The following is a 16,681-nucleotide window of genomic DNA, read 5'->3' as shown; positions in this document are numbered from 1 at the left end:
AATTCTAGCAGCCTGCCTTTGAGGCGCCTATAAAATTGAGCCTTCTTTGCTACTAATTTGGTTATTGTGTTGGCCTTTTTTGACCAGCAGAGTTACATTTAAGGTGCTCTCTTGGATACATAATACCATTTATGGTGCAGCCACACCTTCTTTCATGAAAGGACCCCCTGTTAATTTGTTACTTCGTTTGACTGTGGCCTACGTTACATTGGTGGCACTGCGATTTTGATGATGGAGAAAAGAGGATCCTGGTCATTTCTGGTCTCTCCCTCGTGGAACAGCCTGTCTCATGCCTTAAGCGCCACTAACAACCTACTGCATGGCAGTAAAAGACTCTAACCATGTCTCTCCTCTTTGTCTCAAATGCAGAGTTGCGCTATTAGTCTCTGAGGGAGCCATACGACTAATAGTGTTGGTGCCAAGTGACCACTAGTAATGTGCACTTTGAAAATCTGGAACATCCATATTTATTATTATACTCTTAATGAAATGTCTTCGGCTTTCTAAGTCTTCAGTTAGAAAGTAGGGCTGGGAGATTATTTGCATTGTATACCAGGAGAACATCTGCACTGGTTGTATAAGCATTCCCAGCCCTTCAGGGGTTGCTTCAGCCACCAAGATCCCCTGGTGCGACTGATCAACCTTTTTTGGCATTTTTTTAGCTTTTCGCTGGTCAGTCCTATTTAATTCCTGTGATATTTCAATAAAAAGGAACACACATTAAGACGTTGTGTCTTTCGGAAATAATGTTTTAATGGTAAAAAACGTGTCCTACTACCGTTTTAAAGGAGACTCCTGTTCCTTGAACACAAACACATCTGGCTGCTGTGTAGAAAAAGTACATCCTGTTTTTTTTTTTTTGTTGGTTTGAAATGCTAGTTGGAAACGAGTGTGTTGGATGACTGTTAAAAGTATTTGTGTAGCTCCTCTGGCCTACTTGTATGGTCCTGAAGTGCTTTCGGAGTCTGGGTTCACACTCCATGCGCTGGGAGTTTTTGATGACCAAAGTCTCGGCGGCCACGTCAGTGGCATTGTCTTTGGTGATGGCCCTGTGTCCAAATGTTAAGGGCATACATAAAAATGAGGTACCTCTTATCGTTGTCTTCGCATTAAATCCTTATTTGCTTTCATAGTTTAATAACCAGTGTACGCTTCTGCTTGCAGCAAAGAAACTGAACTCAGAGGGTCGGATGGCGAGGATGACTGCGACGATTCGGACTCTTCCTTAACGGGAACCAAAGTGAAAGTAAAATATGGCCGCGGGAAGACGCAGAAAATCTATGAAGCCAACATTAAAAGTACCGAAACGGACAACGGCGAGGTTCTATACTTGGTTCACTACTATGGGTGGAATGTCAGGTAAGGACAGTGCTGGATCTTGTATGTGGAGAATTTTTTTTTATTGCGGTGCCTCTGACACGTGTGACGTAAACTGGTTATTTGGGTAATGTGGAATGTGTCAAACGCTTATAATAGCAAGTCCCCAAAATGTATGGCTTTATAATGTATACAGATGTTTGTCATTGTCAGGGTGAGGAAATCAATCAGGGTTTTGTAGTGCAACTACTCAGCTGTAAGGGTCTCGAGGTGCTGGGGGAGGGGATGGGAGAGGAGGGGACGGGGGGGGTCTGCTGTTCTGTCGAAGATCCAGGTCCTGAGGTCCTTCCTGAATTGAGGCAGAGATGATTGCCTGAGATGCAGAGGAAGGGAGTTCCAGGTCCTTGCAGCGAGGTAGGAGAAGGTACTTCCTCCAGCTGTGGTCCTGCGGATCCATAGGATGGTGGCCAGGGCCTGATATGCGGAGTGGAGATGTCTGGTGGGGTTGTGGAAGGAGAGACGGTGGTTGAGGTATGCGAGTCTGGTGTTTTGGAGGGCTTTGTAGGCGTATGTGAGGAGCTTGTAGGTGATCCTTTTGTTGACCGTGAGCCAGTGGAGTTCTCAGGTGGTCAGTGATGTGGCTGCAGTGAGGAATGTTCTGAATGAGTCTGGCAGAGGCGTTGTGGATGTTTTGCAGCTTCTTTTGGAGTTTTTTCATGGCGCCAGCGTAGAGTATGTTGCCATAGTTGAGTCTGCTGCTGACAAGTGCGTGGGTGATGGTTTTCCTTGTCTCTGTGAGATACCCTTTATCTTTTGTAGCAGGCGGGGTGTATGGAAGCAGGAGGGTGTTGCTCTGGTGGTTCATTGAGAGCAAGGAGTGAGTGGTCCGTGGGTGTTTGGAGGGGGGTGGGGAGATTCGGAGTGCTGCGTGCCACCAGTAGTCATCCCAGGCAGAGGGGTTTGAGCCCAGCATGAGAACTATTGTGTCTAAGTTGAGCTTGAGGCAGCTGTCCTTCATCCAGGTGGCTTCTACCTTCCTTCCACTGTGGAAGTTGTTCATGGCAGCTGTGGGTTCGTCTGAGAGGGAGAGGATCAGCTTGGTGTTGTCTGCATAGGAGACTGTGAGTCCGTGGTCTCTGACGATGGTTGCAAGCGGGGCAATATAAATGTTGAAAAGGGTGGAGCTCATAGAGGAGCTTGAGCTCTGTCTCACTCCTCAGCTGATTTCTGTGGGTTCTGAGAGAAAAGGTGGAAATCTGCCTGTCTGGCTGGTGAGGAAGGAGCGGATCCAGTCGAGGGCTTTGTTGTAGATTCTGGCATCATTAAGTCTAGTGCAGAAGGTGTTGTGGGAGTCGTTGAAAGTGGCTGTGAGGTCCAAGGGGGTGAGGGCTGCGGTTTTGCCTCCGTTGAGGAGGATGCGGATGTAGTCTCTGGCAGCGAAGAGATCAATCTCGGTGCTGTGGTTGCTTCTGAATCCTGATTGGGAGAGATCCAAGATGTTGTTTGAGTAAATGAACTCAGAGTTAGGTGTTGATGGCCTTCTCTATGACTTTGGCTGAGAAGGGGAGCAAGGAGATGGGTCTGTAGTTCTTGCGGTCCGTTGTGTCGGCAGATGGTTTCTTTGGTAGGGGGTTGGTTGATCTTGGTGTTTTTCCAGTCTTCAGAGAAGGTGGCGGATTTGATGGAGCAGTTGATTGTGTGGCAGAGTTCAGTGCGATGGAGGCGCTGGCTCTGAATATGTGATGGGGGCAGGGATCTGAGGGGGCTCCAGAGTGGATGCTCTTCATGAACTTGAGGATATCGTCGGTGGTGGTGGGGGAGGTCCAGTTGAGTAGGGTCTGCTGGGGTCTGGGTCCATTGGGTGCGGTGGGTTTGGTTAGTGAACCTGTTGTAGATCGGTTTGATCTTGCGGTGGAAAAAGGTGGCAATGTTGTCACAGAGGTCTTTGGTGGGGGGGGGAGATCTTTCGTCTCCATGCTGGGTTTGGTGAACTCTTTGACCACGGTGAAGAGTAGTTTGCCATTGTGTGCGTTGGCGTTGTGTTCTTGTATAGCCGTTTTCTTAGTTGATTTGATGAGGTGGTGGTGGTGGTGGTGTTAGGTGAGTGCAGTTTGGAAGGCTGCGCTGTATGCTGAGGCCTTGCTGCTTCCCCCTGGTTTTTTTCAGCTGCCTGCAGGTGTGCCTGGACTCTTGGAGGGTTGGTGAGAACCTCTTGGCTTTCTTGCCAGAGGGTTTCCTGAGGGGTGCCTGTGTGTTGTAGCTGTTGGAGATCCATGAGTGGAGGTTGCGTACAGCGACGTTGGCGTCCGTGGATGTTTGTGGTGGGGTTGCGATGAGGGTGGTGGTGAGTTGGTCATCGTTGACCTTGTTCCAGCTTCTGCGTGGGTGACCGTGCTGGTGTGCCGTTGGTTTGGTGAAGGAGAAATGGACGCAGCGGTGATCGATCCGCTGTTCGGAGGCGTGGCTAAAGGAGATGTTGCTGCTTGCGGAAAAGATGGGGTCGAGTGTGTCCTGAGTGGGTTGGAGAGGTGACCAGTTGCTTGAGTCCGATGGTGGCGAGGTTCTCCAGTGGGGATGATGTGTTGTGGTCATCTAGGTTGTCCAGGTGGAAATTGAGGTCTCCGAGGAGGATGTAGTCCGTGGAGGTGAGAGCATGCTGTGCGATTAAGTTGACTAGGGATTCGCTGAACGGGGGGGCAGGGTCTAGGAGGTATGTAGATGAGGTTGCCGTGGAGGGTGGTGTTCAAGTTGGTTTGGTCTGGAAGTGGAGGTGCTCCATGGTGGTAGAGTTGTCGCCCGAGATGGTTGTGATGATTAGGGTGTTTTTGTGTGCAATGGCAATTCCCGGTCGGGTGTAGAGGTCCTTGTGGATGATTTTGTAACCTTCTGGGATTGTGTTGTCCAGGGATGGGGTGGCATTCATCCAGGTTGCTGTGATGAAGGGGATGTCGGGGAGACTGAGTCTGGGAGATCCCACATCTCCATGGCATGTTTGCGGAGGGGGCATGTGTTGATTAGGACACCGCTGTGGGGATCGTGTCTGGTTTGTGTGGGTCGGTTTGGTGTGCGGTGGCAGGCGAAGGTGCAGTTGTGGCAGGAGAAAGGGTCCTGGGTGTCTTTTGGCGACACGAGTTGGCAGGTGGAGTGGCATCTGATGTTGAGGCCTGGAAGGTGCTGGCGTCATAGTGGTGGGTGGTCTGAGGACCAGGATCTGTGGTGCTGGCCGCGGTCAGGACCTGGGTGTGCATCTACCTGCCATGCACACAGTGTGCTGCCGTGCTAGTTTGGTTGCTAACTTGAGCCGGTGGTTTCCGGTGCTCGAAAGTCAATATATTGTCAACACCGGAACTTATGATAGTCTGCCACATGGTGGCACTGTTTAACTAATAAGTGGATGAGAAGAGCACAACAATTGTTTAATGATCTATATACGCGGAAAATGACTAACGCCTGCCGCCCAAGCCATTCTCATAGCTTTGGGGGTCAGGGATGGTGTGACTTGTCACTGTTGTAGGAGTGCGGTGGTTAATATTGTGTGTGGGTACTGACCATGGCAGCGCTGGCAGAGGCAATGGATGGTGCATGTTGCAACGGTCTCCTGACGGAGACCCTGGCACTTTGTTTTTTTCCTTTTTTACAAATTAAGCATTGTTGGGAGCCGTTCCTTCACACGAATACCTCAGAATTTCTGCTCCTTGTGTAGCCTACGTTTCCATGATTTTTCTTGCGTGAGTTTGAGAAAAGTGCTAAATGTGCCTCTCTAGCCTCAGTGAACGCTCAATGCCAGCTGTTTGATCCCGCTATTCGTAGAAGGGAACCCCGCACACAGCGGGGAGTCTGCCGTGTGAATGTTCATAGTGATCGTGGGGTGGGGGGGCAAGGAAATGACAAAAATGTAGTCATGATGGGTTGGTGTAGAGCTCCCTTTAAGAATGATGTGCTGCGCCGAATGTGTGTGCTCATTCTGCTATTTAGTTATGTGGCAGTGCAGTAAGAATGAAAGACCACGCGTGAGAGATTGTGCTGAAGCACGGCTCGGTCGCTTCTGTGCAGGGGCGTAGGTGCCATTGGTGCAGCAAGTGCAGTGGCACCAGGGCTCATCGAACCCCGTCAAATGCTGTATTTTCTACACCAACCGCGATCAAACGTCCAGTTTCCTTGCTTGCACCAGGGCCCATGCTACGCTGCTGTTTGGATGTTGCCCAAGTACTGTCCCCGGATTTGGACGCTCTTTAGCCACATTTCGCGCGTCAAGAAATATTCTTGGAAGCAGTAATTGAACGATGTCACATGGGCACCATTCATTTGGTACTATAAACAAATTGACAAATATGAAAGCCGTTATTGTTTTGGTATGCTTCTCAGTGGTGCTTGGTATATCACCAGCATTTTCTGGCCCCGGTTTCGGGGACGCCTAGCTAAAGTGTTCTGTACGTTGTGGACTCCCTATACAACTGGTGCTCATGCCACTGAGCCATATTTTCACAGCCACTTCTTGAGCTAGTCTCAAATAATAAAACGTACTCTACAGCCCCTAGCCATGTCTGGTAGAATTCGAGGCACGCAAGAGTTGCATGCTGGGGTATTCAGGCGTGTCATTTGACGCCCTACAAGCTGGGATATCTTATTTGTATTTAGTACTATTGATACCTTGCATTTAGCACTTTTGAGTACAGGTAGTGCCCGAGGGCGGCAGGCGAACATATTCAAATGGAAATTAAGTGTCTCTATTCAGCAGGTCGCCCTGCGTTGTTGCCCCGTGGTGTAGGAAATTGTGGCTGACAAGAGCCCCAGCCTCCTTAATGTGTTCAGCACTGACCTCGTTTGCCTCTTTTGTGTTTCTGATGCGCTCGTTACCCGCCATTCATAGGTGCGAGAAGGTGTTAAACTGTCCCCAGGGGAACACGATAAGGGAAGGGGCTAGGGAAAGAAATGGCGCCGTGGAGGATTCAGACAGCTTGAATTGTCTAGCCCCAGACCGCAAGTTCCATCTGAAATGATAAAATAATGGTTAGTTCGATATGGTTTCAGCTTCATTTTGGTGTCGCCATAGGCTACGTTTCGGGAGACGTTCTTTGTCACCTCCGGTATTTCAGTTCAAGTTTTGCTGCGGTGACAAAGGCCAGTCTAGTATACAGGAATACGAGATTGTGAGAGAGCCCAATATGAACGAACCCGCCTGTTTATGAAGAGCTGCTGCGCCCATCCCTAGTTTATCGCTTTCAAGTAACGGACGCTGAGAATGTATTAGTTTATGGACCGTCATCATGGTTGCTTCTGACCCGCTAAACTTCCTTTTAGCGCAGTGCAGAAATTTCCCAAGATTGGTAGATTAGGGGTTAATGCGCTGAGAAGTCGCTGGCTGCTCACATTTCCTAATTTAACGCGTATTGTGGAGTAGATTGACCCAAACTGCAGGTTTGTGGGGAAAAAAGAGTTCAAAAGATTAGAAAATCTGCTTTTACACTGACACCGACGTGGTTTTTCTAGCTTTGGGCTTTATTGACCGACTACAACTCCCACAATGCAACGTTTGAGTCGTTAGCACCAAGAGCCTGAAAATGAGGGTTCGAATTCTCGTTGAATGCACCCACCTTCTCCTTTGCCGCCCGACCCGAGATCATCTGTTTAGTATCAGTGTCCCGAAACTGGGGCATTGTAAGCATATGTACTAATGGACACGTGTTGCAATAGGCGTGCAGGGGATAATCAGCTCGTCCTGTGTCTCATAGTGTTGGGCTGTTGGCCCAGTGTTTAGAAGATACGCGCGAAGTGTAGGAACCGTGTGTGGAAGTGTTATGGGAAAGGGGGCGGTGGGTTCCAGGAGGCGCGGGCGCAGTGTTGGAGCCGTGACTAAATACACACGTAGAACAACTGTGCAGCGGGTGAGCCGTGTTTGAATAAGTGTGCACTTTCTGCGTACGTAATGAAAACGCTATAACTACGGAGTATGTAGAGAGGCCTTTTATTCAACGTGGTACCACGTAGGAGGCAGTGTATCGTCCTTTACCTCTAGGCTGCCTCTCCACGGGACCCGCTCAGGGGGAGGGGCCCAGTGCAGTGCTTTAATTTGTGCCGGTGCTCAGCACCGGCACTTAATGATCAGGGCCGGGTCTACTCTACACACATCTGCTGCACGTCACATATTACCTTGATGATATTGGTATATTTACCTCACTACTGAACTCGGAGTCAGCGCGGAGTATTCTTCTCATCTCCCGAGTGAGTCCCATTGAAGAGTGTTGCGGCTGTGACACTGAGTGAACCAAGAGGAGATTCATGTGCAGTACTGTTCATATGCTAGGTTGATGGTGGCCCTTTGTTCGATGTTGCCGGTGGGCGGAACACTAATTGGGCTGAATTTTGGTTCTGCGGTGGTAGCGGCGGTGCGGCAGCTTGCGCAGATTTTTTTAAGATTGCTACGCCGCAGTACACCCGCCCCCAACGAGTCATTCACGTCAGCCCGACGACGTGGTTGAGGGCAGGCAGCAGCAGCAACAGGCCCAGGCCTAATCAGTTAATGAAGGGAGGCAGTACAGTGTCCCGGCCCACCACGAGTAACGGACAGTAAGTACTTTAAGGAGACCATTAAAGGTATTTACGACGAGCCCGCTGCCACAAGGGCCCTTTAGTGAGGTGAGGAGGGGTGTGGGAGTTAGGTATCTGCTTTGTGTTAGTGGCCCACAATTTGCTCATTGGACTGCCTGCTGAAAGTAACTTCTAAGAGACGTGTTGGCGATTTTCATTCTGAGATGTGCACTATTTAGCTCCAGTGTTTCCAAGCACAGTAATACCAGTAACAGTTGAAGAGAGGCTGCGTCGAGTGACTGCCGACCTGTGGTGTAAAGCAAAATAATGGGCCCCCTGCAGTATTTTTTGGTTGTTGCAGTTTTATGTAGCGCAAATTCGACCCAAAGGTATATCGGAGCGCTTTACATGAGTACCAGTTGCATTGCAGATGGCCACATTTATTATTAGGCACAGGGAAACTAAGCCACGATTGTCAGTGACTGGGGCAGCTTGATACGCCATATTCAAACTCATTCTCTTTTTATTTGCCCCTCTTAAATACAAAGAATCTGGAAAAACATGTGCACTAGTAACGGCTGCTTATACAATTAAGAGGGTTGGTACTCGTGTTGTCCCAGTAAGGCTGGATATCTGAGTACGGAATAGAACGTGCGTCATGAACATTGCATGCAGATTTCCACTGTAGGCGCATGAACCCATCGTTCTGTTTGGCACACACCCATCATGTCTTCTAGAAATGTTATGGACCGTTCATTGCTTAGTGACGATACCACACGGCAATGCACTCGTCTAGTAAAGCGCAGCGCGCCCCCTGCTGCAAAAAAGACGAATTTCGGCTTTGCAGGCAATTTTAAGCAATGCATTATGGTGGTGCTTTTTCCCGATTTGTGGGTCTAGTCAAAGTTACTTTCATGTTTTAAGGATTAATCACACAACCTGAAAAGTTTTTTTGTCCACTTAAATAGTATTTGTTTCTAATATATGAATCCTTGGTGTTATATTCTCTGAGACCTCGCAATCCCTGTATTTATTCCCTTTAGTTCGAAGAAGTAGTCGTGCATGCTTTGTGGAGGTATTAGTATTTGAGGCAAAGTGAATGAAAACTGTTAGTCGAAATATTTTATTGTGTTATGATCATCCTTTAATGGACGTATCCATCAACGTCCATATTACGTCGATAATTATCGTGAACGGTGGGGTTTGTTTTTAGAGCGGGTGGTGCGTCTTGGGTTAATTAATGTTTTTGAACAGCACATACATTATTAAAGCTGTGATTTCGAGTTGGTCGGAGGAGTAGGTACTATATAGCCCTCTCCATAAAATCCCACACAGTAGGGTTAGAATTCACTCCTGCGATAAATAATACCCATTCTGAGTTTTGGGGAAAATCGTGAGCGTTTTGATGCCTGCACCAAAATCCATGTTAGGGAAAAAAGCACCCCGTTTCCAATTTACATATGGCACCCAGTTATTACCAGTGTCGGAAATACCAACCATCTTAGATCCTGACCCCTGCAAACAAGGTTGTGCAGGGGTCGGGAAACACCAGCCAACTCGTAATGAGAGCTTATATGGGCCCACGGAAGCTAAGGTGATTTGCGCCGGATCACTCATACGTTTTCGTCAGGTTGGGTATTACATCTGACTTCTAGCAGTGCCAGTTGAGGATGTGGGTGCAGCTAATAGGGTAAGTGGATGGAGCCAGTGGAGGAAATGGGTGGAGCAGGAGGAAAGTAGGTGTGGCCTCCAACAAACATTTGAGCACCTGCACTTCATATTTTACAAATTAAGCACTGGCCCAGTGTCTGCCCCAGAGAGGTCACATAAATGCATTTGAGGGCAGTGGTGGGCGAGCACATCTGGAGCCGGACCCCTCCCCTCTCACCCCGCCGGAGCGGGGGCCCAGAGATCAGCGGACCAGCCCACCAAGGACTGCGTTCTGCTTGGGTCACCTCGGGGTAAGTATGCGCAGGTGCACGCGGGGGGGCAGTGGAGGCGTGCAGGCCAAGTAAACTGTCTCGAAAGCGGGAGCAAGCGAGGCAGATAGCACATACTGCCGCCGGCCTTGTGATGCGTGTTACCGCCTTTGTTTACAGGCGAATTGTTACTATCCACGGGGAAGTTTAGTCGTTCGCTCAGTATAGCGTGTGCCCCCCGAGCCTGGCTCCTTAAGTGCACCACGGATGTTTTCTTGACTAGTGAGCTTGAGATCTGTGTATAGTGCATTTCTACGACTCCCAGGCCTTCAGCCTTTCCCTTGCACTGCGTTTTAGATTTTACTCCCTCGATGTTTGCAGCCCTCGAGGCAAGGAAAACCACTCTCAAGCCATACCATTGTTATCCGTTTGGGTTGGAAGTCATCCAATGAGGGGGTCCTTACCCACTTCCGCTTTTTTCTTCGGTACTCACACAAAGGTTACAACTTGACGCAAACTGCGCAGGGACATTAACCATAAATTCACTGTGGGATTTCCAACTCTGTCTCAGGGCGAAAAAAACTGATTTTCATGCATATATTGAAGACATCTCTATCTACCGTTAATAAAGGCCACGGTACGGAGTTACATTTGCCCATGTTTTGAAAGGGTGGGCGGGGAGGTAGATTCAGGTGGGCGGCTGGAGGTTGCAGGCAGGGAGGGAGGGAGGGATGGATGGATGGATGGATGGATGGATGGATGGATGGATGGATGGATGATGGCAGGCAGAGAAAAGCGTGGGTGGCCACGAGTTTTATATCTGGTTGTGGTGGCGCGCGAGTGGCTTCCAGAAAGGCAGGTAAAGAAGTAGGTAATGAAAGTAAAATGGGGAGAAAAGTAGGCCAGGCTTCGGGGAGGTTTGTAGACATTGAGCATACAACAGTCATGGCAGACAGAAAATGGCAGGGGGTGTGCAGAAGAGGCATGATGGGGCGGGGAAGGCAAACGACAGGGGTGTAAGTGGCGAGTTATGGAAACTTGGGGGTAGCAGATTGGGAGAGAGGCAAGCAGATGGAGTATGAAACGCAAAGACAGTTTGGAATTAACAGCCTATTTTTCACCCCCTGGTTAGCTCTATAGAATTGGTGTTTGCACTCTCAAGGAAACCTATGGTGCACAACTGTAATTGGTTACGCCACTTGTTTAGCGGTACCGCTAGACGCCTCTGTACAAACTGCTCTCCGGTTTGTTTTGACACGAGCGGGGAGTGCTGGCCGTTATCTTTCGTATGGTAATGAAACGCACACAGACGGAAGTTGGGGTAAGCTTAAAATATTGTTGGCTCTGCCAAAGAGTTTTCGATCTTTTGTTCACTGCCACCCAGGGTTAGTTAGCAAGACGCGGTAGGAGGGCTTTATGCAAAATCACGCACTCCATTAAGTGGCCTGGGGAGAAAGCGCCTAGACATAGAAAATCACATGGTGCACAGACACAGCAGCGCGCGAGCAACCACACATACTCTTGGTATTCTGGAAGCATGTGGTATACAAAATACATTATTGGATCGCACAAAATTATATACGCAGCGTTGGAAAGTTGAAATAGAGCCCCGGCGCTTGTAAAGCATCAGAATGCGGACCACTGTCTTTTCTCTAACTTTTAGTTATTCATTGTGCACACGGAGATGCCAGTAGCGAGACCTATTGTATTTTATCACACGGCGGAGTATTGTTTTGTACCTAGTTATATGGCATTGGACGAGTGTATGTGCAGCGCGGACAGTCCTTTATTATAGGCTTGTTATTGCTGATGGGTTGTAGAGCAGGTTTCATTACAGTTACAAAGGCGTGCTTGGGTGAGAGCCTACATCGCACTGTCAATACCTTTGTTCCTTAAATATGTGTAGATTGAGTGCTGTAGAGACACGCCGCCAAATCTATTTACTGAATGCAATATCTTCATTGACCTGGGGGAAGGTGAAAGCTGCCTTATAGAACACGCATTTCAAAGCAATAGGTCTCGCATGTTCGAGAGTTTAAGCTATTGTCATTGTAAATGGCAATGCCTTTTATTTATCGGTTTTGATAAATAACACCTAAATAAAAGGTGTTGTCATTTACAGTGCCAATAGCTCAAACGCTTGTAAATGCGAGATGTGTTGTGTTTTTTTAAAAAGCGTCCGCCATTGTCCCGGGCTGCTTGGAGAGTGAAAGCGCGCATGGCACGCCGTCTGTTGCAGGAAAGCATGTCGTGCCTGCAGTAGAAGAAACTCATTAAAGAAAATAGATGCTTACAGACTAAGTAAGACATACCGTGTAACAACAGAAGTAAAAGGGCTAGTCCTCATGGGAGGTTACAAATGAAGGGAATCGGGGACTAACAAGCATGTTAACAAATCAGAACCCGCCTGTTAACTAATCAGAAGCCAGCATTTACAGAGGACCATGAGACAAGCCAATTAAAAATATGGGTGGGGAGTGGGCGGAGCTTCAAGTCCATACTCCAATACAGAATGCCTTGCAGAGCAGCGCATGCGCTGCCTAGGCTTGACCTAAGAAGAAAAACAAGCCAATTTCTCCCCAAAATGTTGCCCTGTTATGCAGTTGCTTTCAGGTGATTAGCAGGTCTGCAGGGAATGACTGACATAGTAATTCTGATGGGTTCGGTAAGTCATAACCACCCACATTGAAATTGCCAGGCCCTAAAGTTAGGTGCTCCATGGGTATTTGTTGAAAAAATTGGAAGAAAATGCAGGGATAATCATGCTTATTTAAATGTCAATTTTTGCATGTTTATTGACAACTAACTACTCTTAATAAATGTTCCATTTGGTTACTTACAACCCTTTTTTTTTATTTTTTTTAAGGTATGATGAATGGGTGAAAGCAGACCGAATTATCTGGCTGTCTGATAAAGGTGGACCAAAGCGAAAACAAAGGCGGAAAATAAAAGTAATTTTACAGTCTGTTTCCTTTTCCCACTTTAGTACGATGCTGTCTCTGCACTTCCATTATTTTTGATGAATGAAGGTACAGAACTTTAAAGGCTACTTTGCTAGTTGGACAACAAATGTTTTTTGTGTGTTTAGAGCAAAGAAGGAAGTGAAGTGGATGAAAGAAAGGAGGAGGAGAAACAGAAATCCAAACGCGGTCGCCCTCCGCTGAAATCTACCCTTCTTACCAACCTGGCTTGTTGTTTGTCCAAAATGCCTAGTGGTGAAGGAAAATTAGGCTGTCGGAGTGCACAAAACAATATGCCAGACAGCTCACCACTATCAAATGGAACTGAAGGTATGTTAACCATTTTTCTCCTTGCAAGTAGACTTTTAGGGCAAGCACCAAAGTCTTTAATCAAACACTTGGACTTAAAATAACTGAAGCGTCAACACCTACTCAAAACCACTTTATTGTTAGAATGACCATAGCAAATTGTCACGTCGTACAGTGGTGGCTTCGGCTATCTTTGTAAGGGTGTGCAATGAGCTATCACTTACAATTCTTTATAGCGCAAAGTCGTGTTCAGAGCAGCTGTGGAGCAAATTGGATCTATCAATGCAAAACCTTTATATGGAATATGTGTATATATATATAGTGCTATTGACTTCTCTGCATGGCCTTAAGAGTGCGTGTTCTTGAAATGTATCATCAACCCACCTACCCCTCTCCCAATTCACTTCACTAGTGAATTACTTATCAGGGTCTGTCTCTTTGCTTCTCCTTTTCTTCTCTATTAATTATCTCTTAAGAAGTATTAATTTGGAGTGTAAAGTCACATGATAGGACATGCATATAATTTACTGTTAATGCTTTGATCTTCGGAATGTAGTAGTTATATACTAGTTGATACATTATTGTCCCATGAATTGTAGGTGGTGATCTTGTTCAATGTTTATCTAATTGTAAACATGTCATGTATTTTTACATTGTAGGGACATTTAGGAGACGGACCAGGCATAACTCCGGACTGTTTGACTCCGATCAAGGATCAAATGGTGAGTTGTTGTTTTTTAACACTTAAGCTAATATTAAATTCGTTTGGGGGCGTGATGCAGGAGTCTATTCGGTTGCAATTACTGGCAGGACCATGTATGCATTCCACACAGTGGCGTTCATCCACTTGCCATATTACATTTTGTTTTTAAATGCTGCTTGATTGAAATATGACAGTTTCTAAGAATAGAGATTTTACTTTCTCTGCTTGCTTTGCACCTGTTAGGGTTACCTGATATACCAATGGTGATGTCCCGGAAAGTCACTTCTCGTGTTTTCGACACAATTGATTTCTTCCTAGATTGGCTAGTAGTAATTCGAACTACTGTAATTGTTGTGCTTATAATTTCTTGGCAAACATGTCATTTGTTTTTGTACTCTGCTCTTTATAATCTGACCAGAAATATGCATATGGATTTTCCGCATATAAGGGCTGCAACCTAGTATTGGATAGTAAGGTTCTTAGGACTCCTAGGCATTTGTAATATCTCCAACAAGTAACAAAAGGTCTTCCACCTCCTCACTGTATTTTAGGTCTCGCCTAGGCAGTGCTTGTGCTGTTTCTTTGAGACCTGTTGTATTCAGAATATGGGCTTTAAGTACCGCTCATTTTCCTGACCATGTATTACATTGGCTTCTTTGACTGTCTTTTCAGACTAGTTTATTTTCATTGGTTAATTTGTTTAGTAGTCCCTCCTTAGTAACTCCTTTTCTCCTGTTGTAGCCTCCCATAAGGGCTGTCCCTCTTACATGTGCTGTTACTCAGTATGTTTTATTGACAGTTTGAGCACTATTTTCTTAATGACTTTCTCCTAGCTGCTGTTGCAGGCACAACACGCTGTTCCGTTTCCACAAAGCTGAGTCCACCCCTTTTCCTGGCTCAGCCCTGCACTAATCATGGACGTTTCACTTTCTTTTAAAAACGCTCCCTCCTGGTCCAGTGTGTACACTGTTTCCGTGTATGTTTTATTTAGGCACTGGCACTCTGTGCTTCATCTTCATTAATGGCGGTCGCGCGCCTTTCTTCTTTTCTGCACGTTTCTCCAAACTCTATTCTTCCAATATCCATGTTTTTTTTTTTTAAGTACCGCGCTTCAGCAATGGATGGCGCTTCCTTTATATACAGCCCCACACAACGCTGCGTCTTCAAAGCAGCATGCCACGCTTCAGCAATGGAGTAAAGGGACGCAAGAAGTCGCTATGAATGAAAATAGCAAAATATTTTGTTAGATTTTCATATTCAGGTAACTGCACATACAATAATGCACACACCTTAAATGGGGGAAAAAAACATTAAACCAGTTCGCCCAATAAGTATTTTAATTTAACATTCTTTTTTGCATTTCATCAATGGTCCAGATTACACTTCCAGTTGGATCAACACAGAAGCTATGGCAGCAATTTCAGTGTCACGTACCAAGCGCCGGAGTCGGCACTTTGGCATCTCAAATTGCTGAGCACTGCATATAACCCCAGGGGTCAGACTTAACTCTAAATTGTTAACCTTAATTAGATCAAATAGCAACCATTAGCACCACCGGTTTAGCTGCTCGCTTTGTTAGAACTAAAAAGCACTATTTTACAAAACACTGATTGTGACTTTGTTCGCCCTTCCTTGCACATCACTCGTAAATATGCAGGTTGAATCGCTCAATCAATCATGTTCTTATAGAGCGTGGCTAATCACCTGTTAGGGTCTCATGGCACGGGGGGGAGGGGGTCTGCAGTTCAGTCGAAGAGCCAGGCCTTGAGGTCCTTCCTGAATTGAGGCAGTGGAGGTGATTGCCTGAGGTAGAGGTAGAGAGTTCCAGTTCTTTGCAGCGAGGAAGGAGAAGGATCTTCCTCCGGCTATGGTCTTGCAAATCCGTGGGATAGTGGCCAGGGCCCGTTGAGCGGAGATGTCTGGTGGGTGTGTAGAAGGAGAGGCGGTGGTTGAAGTATGCATGTCTGGTGTTGTGAAGGGCTTTGAAGGCACGCGTGAGGAGCTTGAACGTGATTCTTTAGTTGATCAGGAACCGCTGAAGGTCTCCCGTGACTGGAGATGTGGCTGTGACAGGGGATGTCTAGGATAAGTCTGGCAGAGGTGTTCTGGATGATCTGCAATTTCTTTTGGAGTTTTTTGGGCGGCGTTGGCAAAGAGTGCGTTTCTGTAGTTGAGCTTGCTCCTGACGAACAGGCAGAGTGTATGGAAGGAGAAGGATTAGACAGCGTTAATTTGGCTGTTCAATTGAGACTGAGGAGTCGAGGATGATGGTGAGGTTGTGTGGTCGGTGGTGGGTAAGGAGGGGGGGGTCCAAGCACTGCGGGCCTCCGATAGTTGTCCGTGGCGGAGGGAATGGAGCCTAGGTGCCTCCATCCCATTGTGAAAGTTGCTTTTAGAGGCTGCAGGTTTGTTGGTGAGGGAGAGAATCAGCTGGGTGTTGTCGGCATAGAAGACTATGTTGAGTCTGTGGTTTTTTAACAATGGCTGCGATGCAGAGTCATGTAGATGTTAGAGAGGGGGACTCCGCAGCTGATTTCTGTAGGTTCTGAGAACGGTGGGAGCATGACTCTCTGGGTCTGCCTGTGAGGAAAGAGGATCCAGTCGAGGCTTTGCAGCAAGTGCCGGCGTCATGCAGTCTTGTGCAAAGGGTGCTGTAGGAAACGGTGTTGAAGGTGGCAGAGAGGTCTAGGAGGGTGAGGGCTGCAGTTTCGCCTAGCAGAGGAGAGTGTGGCTGTCTTCTGTTGTGGCAAGGAGTGCAGTCTCTCTGCTGTGGTTGCTTCTGAAGCCTGGTTGGGAGGGGTCCAGTGTTGGTTTTTTTCAATGAATTCGGTGAGTTGTCTGTTGAGAAAGCCATCAGTTACTTAGGCGGGGAAGGGGAGTAGAGAGATTAATCTGTGGTTCTTAAAGTCTGTTGGGTCGGCAGAGGGTTTTTTATAGCATGGGTT

General features: G+C 47.2%; 1 protein-coding gene across 1 annotated transcript in view; it reads left to right on the top strand.

Annotated features, from left to right (window-relative positions):
* Positions 1-16,681, top strand: part of ARID4A (AT-rich interaction domain 4A) — a 326,144-nt gene that overhangs the window by 276,684 nt on the left and 32,779 nt on the right. The window contains exons 17-20 of the mRNA XM_085626128.1: positions 1,165-1,359; positions 12,631-12,715; positions 12,853-13,054; positions 13,693-13,755. Of these exons, the coding sequence (XP_085482254.1) occupies positions 1,165-1,359; positions 12,631-12,715; positions 12,853-13,054; positions 13,693-13,755 (545 nt within the window). The remainder of the gene's footprint in view (positions 1-1,164; positions 1,360-12,630; positions 12,716-12,852; positions 13,055-13,692; positions 13,756-16,681) is intronic.

This window comes from Triturus cristatus, chromosome 9 (genome assembly GCF_964204655.1).
Source record: "Triturus cristatus chromosome 9, aTriCri1.1, whole genome shotgun sequence".
Taxonomy (NCBI): Eukaryota; Metazoa; Chordata; class Amphibia; order Caudata; family Salamandridae; genus Triturus; species Triturus cristatus.
Note: the sequence above shows the minus strand (reverse complement) of the source record. Positions and strands in the feature narration are given on the sequence as shown.